The 13,479-nt window shown below is 50.8% G+C and overlaps 5 protein-coding genes across 5 annotated transcripts; all 5 read left to right on the forward strand.

The window, feature by feature from the left end:
* Nucleotides 1–31: 31 nt before the first annotated feature.
* CKM354_001230500 (uncharacterized protein) lies at nucleotides 32–1,439 on the forward strand (the record flags this gene model as incomplete). The annotated part of the gene is made up of 2 exons (XM_044807825.1): nucleotides 32–1,208; nucleotides 1,267–1,439. The coding sequence occupies 2 exons, from the start codon at nucleotides 32–34 to the stop codon at nucleotides 1,437–1,439; spliced, it is 1,350 nt and encodes a 449-aa protein (XP_044663760.1).
* Nucleotides 1,440–3,899: 2,460 nt separating this feature from the next.
* Nucleotides 3,900–5,672, forward strand: CKM354_001230600 (uncharacterized protein; the record flags this gene model as incomplete). The annotated part of the gene is made up of 1 exon (XM_044807826.1): nucleotides 3,900–5,672. One exon carries the CDS (start codon nucleotides 3,900–3,902, stop codon nucleotides 5,670–5,672), a length of 1,773 nt encoding a protein of 590 aa, XP_044663761.1.
* A 216-nt stretch (nucleotides 5,673–5,888) lies between these two features.
* CKM354_001230700 (uncharacterized protein) lies at nucleotides 5,889–6,962 on the forward strand (the record flags this gene model as incomplete). Its single annotated transcript, XM_044807827.1, has 2 exons — nucleotides 5,889–5,952; nucleotides 6,016–6,962. 2 exons carry the CDS (start codon nucleotides 5,889–5,891, stop codon nucleotides 6,960–6,962), a joined length of 1,011 nt encoding a protein of 336 aa, XP_044663762.1.
* Nucleotides 6,963–7,816: 854 nt separating this feature from the next.
* Nucleotides 7,817–8,817, forward strand: CKM354_001230800 (uncharacterized protein; the record flags this gene model as incomplete). The annotated part of the gene is made up of 2 exons (XM_044807828.1): nucleotides 7,817–7,880; nucleotides 7,931–8,817. The coding sequence occupies 2 exons, from the start codon at nucleotides 7,817–7,819 to the stop codon at nucleotides 8,815–8,817; spliced, it is 951 nt and encodes a 316-aa protein (XP_044663763.1).
* A 3,457-nt stretch (nucleotides 8,818–12,274) lies between these two features.
* CKM354_001230900 (uncharacterized protein) lies at nucleotides 12,275–13,042 on the forward strand (the record flags this gene model as incomplete). The annotated part of the gene is made up of 1 exon (XM_044807829.1): nucleotides 12,275–13,042. One exon carries the CDS (start codon nucleotides 12,275–12,277, stop codon nucleotides 13,040–13,042), a length of 768 nt encoding a protein of 255 aa, XP_044663764.1.
* Between the last annotated feature and the right edge of the window lie 437 nt (nucleotides 13,043–13,479).

Here is a 13,479-nt window from a genome sequence, read left to right on the forward strand (position 1 = left end):
GGCTCTCGTGTCTTCGATCACCACCTCTACCATGGCGACAACCACAGTTGTAGAAGCACCAACCAAGGCGCTGGAAACGCACGAATTGCACGCAATCAACGAGGAAACCATCGGAGCTGGAGCCCCTCCACCTCAGAATGCGACTGAAGCAGTTTCCAGCATCGAATTGACTCCCAGAGTTCAACTCAAGATTTTCAGCGCGGCCATTGCGTTCTTCAATGCTGGCGTCAATGATGGCAGTCTCGGAGCCTTGATTCCTTACATCCTCCGCCACTATGACATCTCCACAGGCTGGATGGCCATACCTTACGGTGTCTCCTTCTTCGGCTGGCTTCTTGCAGCCTTGATCATCGCGTACCTTCGCCTGTCCTTCGGCGCAGGTGGCGTACTGGCCCTTGGAGCACTTCTGCAATTTCTTGCACAGCTTGTACGATTCTGGACTCCTCCATTCGGTCTGCTGGCTTTTTCGTTTTTCCCAATTTGCCTCGGCCAAGGGCTGCAAGACTCACAGGCGAACAACTTTGTCTCCATGATCGTCAAGGCACATCGATGGTTAGGCTTGATACATGGGAGCTATGCTGTTGGCGGTCTATGTGGTCCGCTTATAGCGTCAGCCATTGCATCAAACCTGAATGGGAACTGGGCCGCATTCTATTATGTGCCTACTGGTATCGGTGCACTCAACCTTGTTCTTTGCATCTACGCATTTCGCGATGACATTACGCTGAGAAAGAAGACGTCCACAACAGAACACCAGTCATCTCCTACTGGACAACGACGAAGCCGGGTGGCGTGGACGGAGCTCAAAGCAGCACTGAAACAGAAGCCGGTCTGGTTGCTGAGCGCTTTCTTTTTTCTCTACATAGGTGCAGCACTTACTATGGGAGGTTGGATCGTTGAATATCTGGTTGAAGTGCGAGGAGGCGACCTTTCCCAAGTCGGCTATATCGGCGCCGCGTACAATGGTGGCACAGCACTTGGACGATTCCTCCTCGCTGAGCCGACATTCCGATTCGGCGAGAAGCGCATGGTCATGCTGTACACCCTCACTTGTGTGGTCTTGCAAATCGTCTTCTGGAGGGTGCCCAACATCATTGCCAACGCAGTCATCGTCTGCATCATGGGTTTCTTCCTTGGACCACTCTTCGCCACGGGAATCTCTGTCGGCTCCAAGCTGATGCCGCATGAGGTCCAACAGTCCGGTCTTGGTACGTTTGTCATATCATCCGCATCCGCACCTCGTTCCATTTACGCTAACGTTTTCAGCTGTAATATTCGTCATGGCTCAAGCCGGAGGCTCTGTATTTCCAGCTATCACTGGTGTCATTGCTGCTGAGGGTGGCGTTGGGACTCTGCAGCCTATCTTGATCGGACTCCTGGCTGCTTTGGCTATCAGCTGGTTCCTGGTGCCGAACCCAACGAAGCTCTCCACACTTTGATCGGTCGCAACAAGCATGCTCATCCGGCGCTGGCGACGGTCAATCTCTGTACCGATCTCTCGTCTGTCAAGTCATCAGGGCCTGCTTCCAGCTCGAGCGAGCCAACATCCTCAATCTCCCAGAAGGGCACGCTCGTGTTTTCAAACTGCGCTGGAATTACGTCAGAGGCATAGTCGACTTCGCCTGTGAAGCCCCAGGCTGCGTTCGCTCGATGGGCAGCGAGTGCAATAAAGTCCAGCACGCAATCAAAGTCTTGTCGGAAACAGCATGTCTTCTCAAATCCATTGCTACTCCGGCCATGGATAATCATCGTCCGCACTGCGAGTAAACGCCGACTCGACATCTCTGGTGCTGTTCTCTTTGTAAAAGCATCTTAGACATTCCATGAATGTTTGTACTGGCATTATTCGCCCCCGATAGAAACGCAGCGCATCTATGAGCAAGTCCCCCACTTCGGTCCAGCTCGACTTGCATGTGCCGTGGGAGTCGTGCAACCCCTCACGAGGCCTGATCAAATGTACGGCAGTAAGCACTGCCAAGCGGTTGTGCGAATATCCAAAGTGTACCCATCTTTGCGGCCTCGGGTCTTGCAGAGGAGAGAGATCGAGCCTCCCGGCACGCCATCTCATGACATGCCACTTGAACGTAATGTGCGCTGGCGTCGTTGTCATGAAATATTCGAATTGTTGCCGATCACCTTCACTGACCCCTTTGATGTACAATCTGTCGACAATCGGGAACTGATCCATTGGATGTTCCGGTAAATGAAATGGCTTCAACATCGTGGCTTTCTCGAACTGTGTGCAACGGCACATGGGACAAACCTCGTGGTCTGTGAAGACTCTCAACGAGCAGGGCTTGCAGAAGATGTGTCCGCATGCTGTGCGAAAGGGCACTTCGTTGTCTTGGTAGCAGATCGTGCAGCTGTCTTCGAAGCGCACATCGAACGCGGACTGGACACGCGTGACGTACCTCATGAACTGTGTGTGGGTTGGGAGCCATGGCCGCTCGGATGACTTCTGGACTTGGTTGGCTGCCATGATGTCGAACGCAACAGAAACAGAAGACGTCTTCCAGAAAGGCGTGACTGTGTCAACTGATTATGACAAAATTTTGCGAGAGGGACACGAGATGTAATGCATATACCTTGAGACTGAGGCCGCAAAATCTGGAAAAATTTCCAGCACATGTCCGTCCTTAGCTACGAGGCGGGCTGCCTAGGGTGTAAGTATCCTACCAGGGAACCTCACGAACGCTAATCCACGTGGAAAGTCTGAACCTTACGACAACAGATTGGACACTATGAGGCTAACTAGCTGCGCACTCGAACACACCCGGATGCCGACTTGGGAACGAAAGAAAGACCTATCAATACCAACCTCCATGTCTGGGCTGCTGCATCGCAGCGAACCTCGGATCTTGCATGTTCATCCATGCTTGCCGCATACCTGCGAGATCTTGGCCAGTGTTGTAGCCGTATACAGCCTGCGAAGTTCATATGAGATCAACAAAGAGCGACTGTCAAAGCCATCAACAACGCGAGGAACACTTACAGCTGGATTCCGTGCATCATCGCCATATCGATTGATGATGCTCTGCCGCCAGAAGCGATCACGTGCGTCAACTTCGCTATGGAAGTCCCCTGCAGGACTGCCGTAGGGTGGGATTTGATTGCGCCACTAGGAGGACATTGTGCTTCGTTGTTAATCCCTGATGTCTCTTTGTTGAAGAGCTGAGGGCTGCTTCTCATATACGCTCTGGTCGGCATGGTTCACGGATGCTGGAGGCAATGCAAGATGGGGCGAGCATGTTCTGCGTGCTGTGAAGGCCTGTTTCTCATACGCATTATTCCATATGCACTGCTTCGCCGCACCAGACAAGGGCAATCATGGCCTTTGACAGCTCTGAGGAGTGCCAATCTTCACGCCCCACTGCGAAGTCAAGAGGGGAATGACAGCGCAGAAGGATGATTTCCCTCTTGCCAGCTATAATGACCAAGACCAGAAAGATGCAATGAGAGACATGAGATGTTTCCGCGTGCAAGCAATCGGTGCTCGCGACGCAATGACAATGGGCAATAGAACTCGATAATATTGTTCATGTTCGTTCTGCCGGCAGAGACTGAGGTGGAGGTTCCTCCGCAGTGCGTCTTGCATCGATGCCCTCACTTCTGCATAGCTTAACAGACCACGTCAAATATGTTTCAGTCGACTCTTGCCAAATTTGGACGACCCAGTACGATGCATCGAATGCATCCGCGGACTTCTTTCTTCGACGATGAAGTTGTACGCAACGCCAAACAAGCTATCATGGACAGTCTGGGCGGACTGCCAAGGGAATCCTTCGCATGGCGCAGCAGCATCCGGTGCTTGGCTGCATATTCAGCTGCAATCTACTTTACCGCGGGCAGCTCACTTCCGCGCTTCGGATAACGTTCGAAACAACCCAGCAGAACTAAGCATGCCCTCTGAATCAGGCTTGAGCTATCTCGAATCGGCATTGCATCTGGATCGAGAAAGCGCTACATACCATGGTCCGAGCGACATCATTACTGGCTCTGCCACGGTCACATTTAACCCCAAAGATGGAGAAACAGAGTTCTGTGGCCCTCTGGTAGTCAGTGTTATTTTGAAAGGAGCCCTCCGAGACAATAGACGCCGCGATCGGGGGCTGGCGAATTCTTCCATGTTTAGTGGCTACAGAGGAGATCGTGTTCTCTGCGATCAGAGGGTGTACCTCCACGATGCTCCGGTCCGACTTTCGAAGGGCGACACCATGTCTTCATCATTCTCAATCCGCTTCCCAGAATTTGCAGACTCGATCGCATCTCCGATCTCACCCCGAGCGTCAGGTTCAATTTCGAGACATGGTCTTCCCACTCAGAACCAGCAGATCGAGATGCCTCCTGGCTACGATGAGGTTGTCCCAAGCGAATGGCGACTCCAGTCACCTGAGGCTACACCGCTGAGTCACGAAAGATTGCCGCCGGCAGCAGTCTTGCACAAATACCCGAAACCTGACGAAATTGAGGTCGGCTATCTCTTGACTATAATCGTGAAGTCTCCCGGGAACACCGAAGGGGGGACGCCTCGTAATGCTTCTCAGAGGATCAGCTACTTACCACCCACATGGCAAACGGTACAAGGAACAGATGCATTTTTCCACGATTTCACAGTGCGTTCTCGGAGTCTGCTCGATCACAAAGCGCGTGATGACACAAAAGGTGCAATCAAATTCATGTACGGCAATTGGTTGTATAAAGAAGAATATACACCGACTTTTACCGGACGACTTCACGTATCCGGAATACCTTCCATTATTGCATTACATGACGAGAATGCTCTGAGCGAGGTCAGTTTTCAGGTCAGCATTTATCCGCAGTGGGATCGTTGTACTATCGCGGAGTTGCCAGATATATCGCTCAAGACTTGTAAGGTTCACCTGGTTACCATAGTGTCTTCTGTGCCTCCCAGCTCGAATCAACAACGAGGGCGAGACGAGCAATCAGAAAGGAAGACAATTCGAGAGGTGGAGATCAGGAGTGTTGAGCCAGAAGGTCCTTTCCACGCCATGCCTGTAGAGAAGGACTCTTCCAATCATTCTGTACAATCAAACATTCCAAGCGAGGAGAGAAGATCAAGTAAAGGCAAAGCCCCGGCATATCTTGATCGATTCTTGAGAAGAGAGGAGGAACCAGCGGCCGGGCCTAGCTCGTCTACGAATGAGGCCGCACAAAGCCGACAGTCTCCAGACAGCTTACACGAGCAATTGGACTCGGACCAGATGGACAGTGATGACAGAGCCCGGGCTGAGAAGGCCACGTTGGCCAAGCAAATGGCGCAGCTGGATGTGAAAGCCGGTCCCTCTCGTCCGTCAGCTACGGATTATACTCGGACGACATCTGTTCCGAAAACACTGCCCACTGATCAGCCCCATGCGTTCATTACACCCAAGATGATCAAGTCGATGCCAGTTTACGATGTTCCGCCCACTCTTTCGACGTATACCAGTCGCAGATACGAGATCCGCATCCAAGTTGATCTCTTGATCGGGAAGCAAGTCGTTGGTGCGACGAGAAGCATACCTTTACTGGTCCACGAAAGCGAGCGTGTTGCGATCAATGCAGAAGGCGAGCCTGTAGGCCCACCACCCGCGGCTGATGAATATGAAGGCATGGGCATAGAGGATGAACTGCCGAGTTACGAAGACGCGGTTGGACTAGGTAGAAGGTAAGGATTGTATGCGGCCGTACGAGCTGACACAGGTGCATGTTTCCGAAAAGATCACCTCAATATTGATCCGATAATAAGTAAACAGTCTTACATCTCCAAAGTTTAGACTTTCGGCTGTCTGAGGTTCAGTAATCGTGTTCTACACTGCGGGGCAGGAGCTCCAGACTACGAACACATAAATACCTGGATGAAAGACAATATCGAGAATCTACTAAAGATGTCGCTCGAAAAGATTGTGGTTTTTGGAGGGACTGGCGCCCAAGCCGGTCCTATCGTTCGAGGTGCGTTGAATTCTGGCTGCAAACGTGTTCACATGCGAAATGCTGACTTGACGCTTTCTGCAGCTCTCTCCGCTACAGGAAGACACAAGGTCACAGTCCCAACTCGCAATCCATCTTCAGCAGAGGCAGAGACTATAGCTGCACTACCTAACGTCACGGTCATCGAGGCAAGCTATGATACAGACAATGGACTCCGAACCGCATTCCGTGGTCAAGACGCCTGCTACTTTATCATCAACTCATTCTCCACTCGCGAGGGCGATGAGTATTTCTGGTCGTTTCGTGCCTATGAGATTGCAGCCCAGAGCGGCTTGAAGCTTTTCGTCTACAGTGGCGCGATGAATCGATACCGCGATCAATTCGGCTACGCAGAGGAATTTCGAAACAGCCACAACCTCGTCAAAGCAAATGTTGCGGATTGGCTCTATCAGCAGGATGCGAAGAAACTTCCTTGGTCGATCCTGTACGGCGGACCTTATGCAGAGATGTTGGGCAGTACTTTCTTACCCAGACAAATGGGAGATGAATATGTGTTCGCAGCTCCCGTGAATGAGGATAGCATTATACCGCTCCAGGCATTGGACAACTATGGCGCAACCGGGGCATGGATCTTCGAGCATCCTGCCGAAGCAGCTGGTCGCTGGGTCGCAGCAGGAGCCTTCCATATCACATTCCCAGAGATAGTAGAGACGTTCCGCAAAGTAACTAGCAAAAAGGCTCGATTCGTTTCAATACCTCAAGAGAAATGGTTTGAAGGTGCAGCTTCGAAATTTCCTGTGGATCAGAAGCTTCCAGTGGGCAAAGCAGCTGATGACGACGATGCGACTTTCACGTTCCGAAAGACCTTCAGTGCATGGTGGAGCATGTGGAGAGATAATCGCGGAACTGGCTGGCCGGAAGGGACGATTCATCCACCACTGGCTATCGAGACCTTGGAGGATTGGATGCGGAAGACGAACTATCAAGGTGAGCCGAAGGAGCCAACGAAGATGAGGCGAGAGATGCAGTAGGCAATCGGATTCGCGCGATCTGGTCACTTGTACGAAGAGACGATCAGCCTCAGAACCAAGATAGTGTCCTGCAGCGTGGCTGCTCTTCGCGAAGAAGATTCCATCTTAGAGTCAATGCGAGTACGATGGAAGCTTTCTTGGCTGATCCGTATCTACTGGTACGCGTTCAGATCGGCGTCTAGCATTTCTCAACTGCCAGAAGAGTTGAACGTGGGCTCATTTGTCTAAGAAGAGCTGACTGTACGATAAATATTCAGCTTCGATCTGCACAATGCAGTAGTATGAGAGCTGTGGAACGTGGTCCTTGCCAAGAGTGTGGGTCGTTGCATGTGAGACATCCCTGGCCCGAACTGCTGGAATTCAGAATGGAAGTCCTGTAAACACAATTTCACGAGAACACTAAGTTATGCTTCAACGCTCAAGGAAAATGAGACCTCGTCGCAGAATCAATGTTGGAACATCCAGCCCAATCCGAGCTTACTTCCACCTGCCCACCGCCCGGTTGAGTTTCCAGTCAGCATGTTGATCATGACGATACTACTGCCCACTGCTTTGTCTCGTCTACCACGTGAAGATCTGAGACTGGCTCGGTTCTGATGATGATTGGTTTGGTGCAAGTCGGCTTTCCACTTCCGTGGAATGTACGATATATCATCAGGCTCACGCCAAGCACAGGAGAACCATTAATTCTTGTGGCACAATGGCCAGCTTGTTATGGCTGCTATATATTGGAATGACTTCGGAGATTAGCCTCATGAGAGGCATAGCCAAGTAATACTACAAAAAGGTCTCTCATTGGAAGCAGAGCAAATGGCTTTTGTAGAGCATCTTGACATCGACCAAATATCATCGATATGGCACCATCCTTCTCACTGACAGCCCTGGGCTTCGCCCTACTCAGTATCTTTCAAACGTCGAGTAGGTAGAGTTTCAACCATAGCCCAAGAATCTCACTGACAGGCTCGCAGATTCGGTTGTCATCACACGTACCGTTCTGAACAGTGCATGTCCAGCTACAACATCTGCTACACTACCGGCATGCGGCTGGATTTCAACAAATGGAAGCACTAGACCGTATTGCTTCTCGACTCCGGATCCTACGCCATCAGGTGCTTCTTCAACGATCTTACCGCCGGGCTATTCGAACCCACCTGCCATCACATCCTCGAGATCAGTCATTTCCGTTACTGTCACTCCACTGCCTTCCAGCAGTGTCAGAGCCAGCTCAGCGTCAAATTCTGCAACTATCGTCTCGAGTACTGTACTTCCGCCCATCTATCCGCCATTGCCTTCATCGACGAGTACATCCAATTCCTCATCATCTACGACTCTCGCCACTGTTGTCCTCCCTCCAGGGTACGAATCTCCAGCAACCACGACCTCATCCGCTCTCCTCCCACCAGGCTACCAAAATCCATCAGCAACCACTTCTTCACAATCAACACTCCCTACAGAAGTAGGCTACTGCTTCCGCGATGGCGCTCTCCTGAACGTGAACGTCAACGTAACCATAACCGACAATCTTGGCGCATTATACGTTCTCCTTTGCACATCCACTTCCCTCGGAGTCAGTGTCCGCGGTGGAATTCCTCTCGGCGCAGCTCCTGCGCCTAACTCAGTGGACGATTGCTTCCCCATCTGTGATGCGAACCCAGATTGCACAGGATTTACATTCCAGAGCATTGCGCCTTACGGAGTTGGACCCGGAACCTGTTCGTTTTACCAGGGCGTAGGACTGTTCTTCGATGCGGTTGCGGAGGCAAATTTGATTGCGTTCATCAAGGTGCCACTTCTGGGGCAGAGGAGTATTGATGAGGGGATTGGGAGGAGATTGAGGAAGAATTTTGGGGAGTGATAATAGGGGTCAGCTGCCACCGTCTTAATAAAAGCTGTATAGCGTAATTCGAATGTACTTACTTAAGGCCGGAACAGTATCCATGGGATTCATGCTCTTATCCATTGCTTCCTTAACATAGCTGATTGTGGGTTCATCTTACCTTTTGAACCACTACACGGGAAGCCGATGGTTTGGTGGTGATGATATTGTGAACATCGTTCATATGACCCGTCTGCTGGACCGAAGCATGTTCCTTTCGACCTCAATCAACTGCTATCATCATGTACGGTGTTACATCGTCGATTATCAACCTGGCAGCATGCATTTTCTCGGGCAACAGCGATGCCATCGTAAATGACCTGTTTTCCTCTGGCAACAAGGACTGCCAACTCAGTTGTAAGTGGAAGTAAATCCGCCAGGGTTGCGTCGTTGGAAGAGGAAGATGCCATGTGTCGTCTTGTCGAAGCCGGTCCTCCCCGGATGCGTCAGTAAGCTGCGCTGTGCCAACCGACGTCTTGTAAGCAGTTTGAAACGCCTTTCAAAGTCTGTATCAGTCGTGATTATCACTCTGGCTGAGTCTGTGGAAGTCATCTCAACAGCGGAGACAGGATCTTTAATCTATCACAAGATATGCGAGATTGTCGAGGCGAACACCGCGCAGAGACATTGGGCCCTAGCTTTGTTGCAAATTAGACGTCTCCAAACAATGAACAGAATAACAGCCACTGCTAAAAGGCCGACGCCAATACAAATCATGAATGTTGCCTGGGTCATTAGGGTTACACTATACCTTCCACGCCGACTGAGCATGCCAGCGCACAGGATCCCTGCTTTGCGAGCCCTAAGTGAAGGGGTCAAGAAACTTTAACCAGCTACAAAAATATAAATGCAGAGTCTCAACCACCCCAACATCACGTCAAACATCGGTAAACTACAAGTTTCAATCCTAGGCTATCCTCGTATCCTCGTCAGCCCTAGGTTTAATAGGTCAATCCAGCTCTCCGGCAGTTAGCGCTTCGTACGATAGAGCCCAACTCTATCTATACAAACAGTCTCTCTGGATAGATCTTCTGGGAATATACGACGTTTGAGCCCTATTGAACTAATTTTGCAACTCTGGTCGAAGATTGTACCATTGTCGCGGTGCAGAGAACAGCGGACCTACAACCTCCGCATATCGTTGCAGAAGGAGCAATAGGCAGGCAGGCATATTGTCCGGTTTTCATGCCAACAACCCGTCAGCAACAAGACATGATCTGTTGTCTCAAAACGGAAAACATGCCTTCAGTCCATGAAATGCCCAAGTTAATCTCTGCCAGACTTCGAGATTCTGAAATTCGGATTCTGGCCTGGTAGGTTGACCGTCTAGCCCTAATGCTTCCAGCTTGCAAGAACAAGGACAAAAGCAGGAACAGCGAAGAAGCGGAAGAACATATAAGGGAAGAGGTTCGTCGACATTGATCGATCAAGTCAACAACAACAATCTCCATTCTAGCAACAAGATCATCGGAACGCTTTCAACAAAATCCATCATTATGCAATTCGCCACCGTGTTCTACTCCGCTCTCTGCAGCGCCCTCCTCGTCAGCGCTGGCACCGACATCGACGAGAGCGACATCATGGGTTGCAAAGACGTGCCTCAGTGTTGTAATATAGTGCACAAGGCGGCAAGCTGTAAAAAAGTTACAAAAACCAGTGGTATCATCTGCAATTGCTTCATAACACAGCCCTAGTGGCTAATATTAAATCTTCCACAGGAAACGTTTTCCAGCACATCAAATAGAAGACGTGCACCTGTAAACTTGTCCAACCAGATCTACAGACATGCGTCACTAGTATTAATCACTACTTCTCTCATGGTAATGGTACGTGAACGAACCCACCTTGTGCTGTGGACAGAGTGGCTATTAACGAGTGATGCAGACATTTTGACACTTCGCGACAAGTGTGCGAGCCTCAAATGATTGGATTGAGGAGCAAGCTGGACTGACCTGGAGGGCTGGGAAATGACAGCAAGTTGACGGCTCGCATCGTCATGTAATCTAGATGCTGTGCTTAGCAGGACAGAGGGAGTATATACTAGAGTCAAGTTCCAATGTCAAGCCAGAGTCCACCTCAAGGTGCAATGTATAAAAGATCGGCTGGGTGAACGACCAGTTTCAAGCTCGGAACGCTATTATTGGATCTCAACAGCACATCTATGGTCAAAAGAGTGGACACAGAAGTGTGGCCACGGAGCATCACCTTGTATCGCCCAACGTACGCTTAACAAATGGAAATCAGGGTGGAGCCCACGTACGGCAAGAGAATCAGACGGCAAAGCACTAGCTCCTTCAAGACGCATGGCCATAAAAGAGCTCCGCAGCTTTGCAAGAGAGACCACATGGCTCTTCGCTACGGGAGTGCAGTCACTGGTACAAGTCCACGGAGATGTCTGATGCATCGCTTACGAGGTCCAATGGTGTCAAAGTGACCGAGACGCAGGCGCATCTTCTAGCTTGCCTTGGAACGTAATTCTTGCATGTCTTCACGCATGATGTGCCTCCTGGCTGCATGCCCTCGTGAATCCATTGGTCCGCCGCTCAACGTTACGCCAGTGAACTGCATGGCCATAATCCGGAGACCTATCGGATCGTGTGTGGACTTCATGTTGAGCAAGAGCTCACGGCGCTTGACTGCGGACGGACTATCGGGGGCGTCTGCCTCTGCCTACGTGGAAGTCTGTCATTTCGCTAATTGGTCGGAAAGCCTCTGCCTGGCATTGATTGGCCTGGCATGCTCATATTATCGATCTAGTCATATAGCATAGCAAGGTGGGCAGGTTGCAGCATCGACAAGTGCTAGAACTTTCCATGTCTTCAGACAACGATTCGTGATTGGCGCTTGTTGCAGCTGCATGTCGTCGCATCAAAAACATTTGCCGGCCCGAAGCCAGGCTGCTCGACGCACTTGGATGGGACCCATTTCCAATGGAAAAATGTTATGCACATGTGCTACAGTTCCCGCTTCGCGCCACAAGGTCGTGGTGGATCAAAGCTGAATAAAGAGTGGCAACCTATTAAAAGGGGTTGCTCCCACGGCTCGCAGACATCGATCACTCTCCTAGTCCTAATGCCACCGAGTACAGCTCCGTCTTCTGCGGCATTTCTGTGAACCAAGTTCATAGGATAGGTGCGTGGGACCCCTCAATGAATAGGTCTAGCCTGTGGAGCATGCATGGCAGTGCGTGTGTGATGCAAAAGTGACACAAGTGGCGGCTTCTTCTCATCCACAAGCCGGCTCATCATGAGGCACGTATCTAAATGCATTAGTAAATGCATTAGCCAATTGCAGTGAGGGCGGTAATTGTACCATTTTCAACAGCTGGGGACCAATGTCCATGTATTTGTAGCACATTGTCGATGACCGTCGAGCCGCAAGTTCCTTCTCCATTGTCGGCTTGAACCAGAGCACGAGTCGGAAAAAGAGTACGGCCATGCAAGGCACTATTACGAAATCTATGGACAACATGAAGAGTTCAGACACCGATGCGTCCTCAACTTGCTTCGAGAAGACGAGGTTGGGAAGCGAGCAAGCTGACCGCTGGAAGTCACAGAACGTTGCATATGTCCGATTGAGGACAACGAGTTCCTCAATTTTTACCGATCCAAGTAGCTGGCTGGGACATAGCACGTTCTTCGAAGCGCTATTTGCAGGGAAATCGGGGAGCGCTCTGGACGATGGCTCCTTTTTCATCGATTGTGACGGCGAACTATTCGGACATATCCATCGATACCTGCGGACCGGTGTGCTACCATTATTCTACGATACGACGAACGGGCACGACTTTGCACAGTATCATGCACTTCTTGGGGAAGCGGAGTACTTTGGAATTGATCGGCTGTGCAAGTGGCTTCGTTCGAAAAGATACCTCGACGCTGTGAATATCCGGGACGTCGGTGCTACAACCTCGGGCCTCAGTCCATATACTCGATGCGATGTAAGTGAAGGGCCGGACCGTCGTTTTCTTGGGGTGTTGACGGACGACTATACGAACATCCTCCCAGTGTCGAAGATCCAGCAGCACAGCTTTTGCCGTCACCTTGCAGAAACACATGGCATAAGCACTGAAGGCGATTGTTGGCATTGCAGCAACAAGACAGTCAACGCAGGCGGGAGGATAAAAGAGGTTATCGAGTGGTCAATTGTGCGGCGAGAAATCGTGTTCGACCACGACCTTTGCGTCAATGCGTTTTCGGACTAGGTGGACAGCAGTCTGACCCTCAATTAGATCGCAGTGTCTAAAATGTACTCGATCAAAGCTCTGAATGAGCGAAGATTCTTCCATAGGGGCTTCACCCTCCAGCCGTGGCAGGTTCTCGACCTTCGCAGTCGAATGCAGACATGAACACTGTTTGACGTCGCACGTATCTATAGCTCAGAGAAGTGTACGCAGGCGCTGGTGGTTACTGATGTCCTCTGGGAGTTGAAAGGCATGACACTCGCGGCGCTTGAAACATTGTGCATGTCGGACGACCAGGTTGCGCACCCGTTGAGAATCGGTGTTCCGGAAAGGTCTCAGATACAAAGCATTGATAGCCATTGTCCTATGCTGCGAAGGGTGAGGGCTCCGGGAACTGCGAGACATTATTGAAATCACGACGAAGTATTGGCCACAGACACAAACTCTGCGGGCAAGCC

This window comes from Cercospora kikuchii (genome assembly GCF_019650295.1).
Source record: "Cercospora kikuchii DNA, contig_00009, whole genome shotgun sequence".
Classification (NCBI taxonomy): domain Eukaryota; kingdom Fungi; phylum Ascomycota; class Dothideomycetes; order Mycosphaerellales; family Mycosphaerellaceae; genus Cercospora; species Cercospora kikuchii.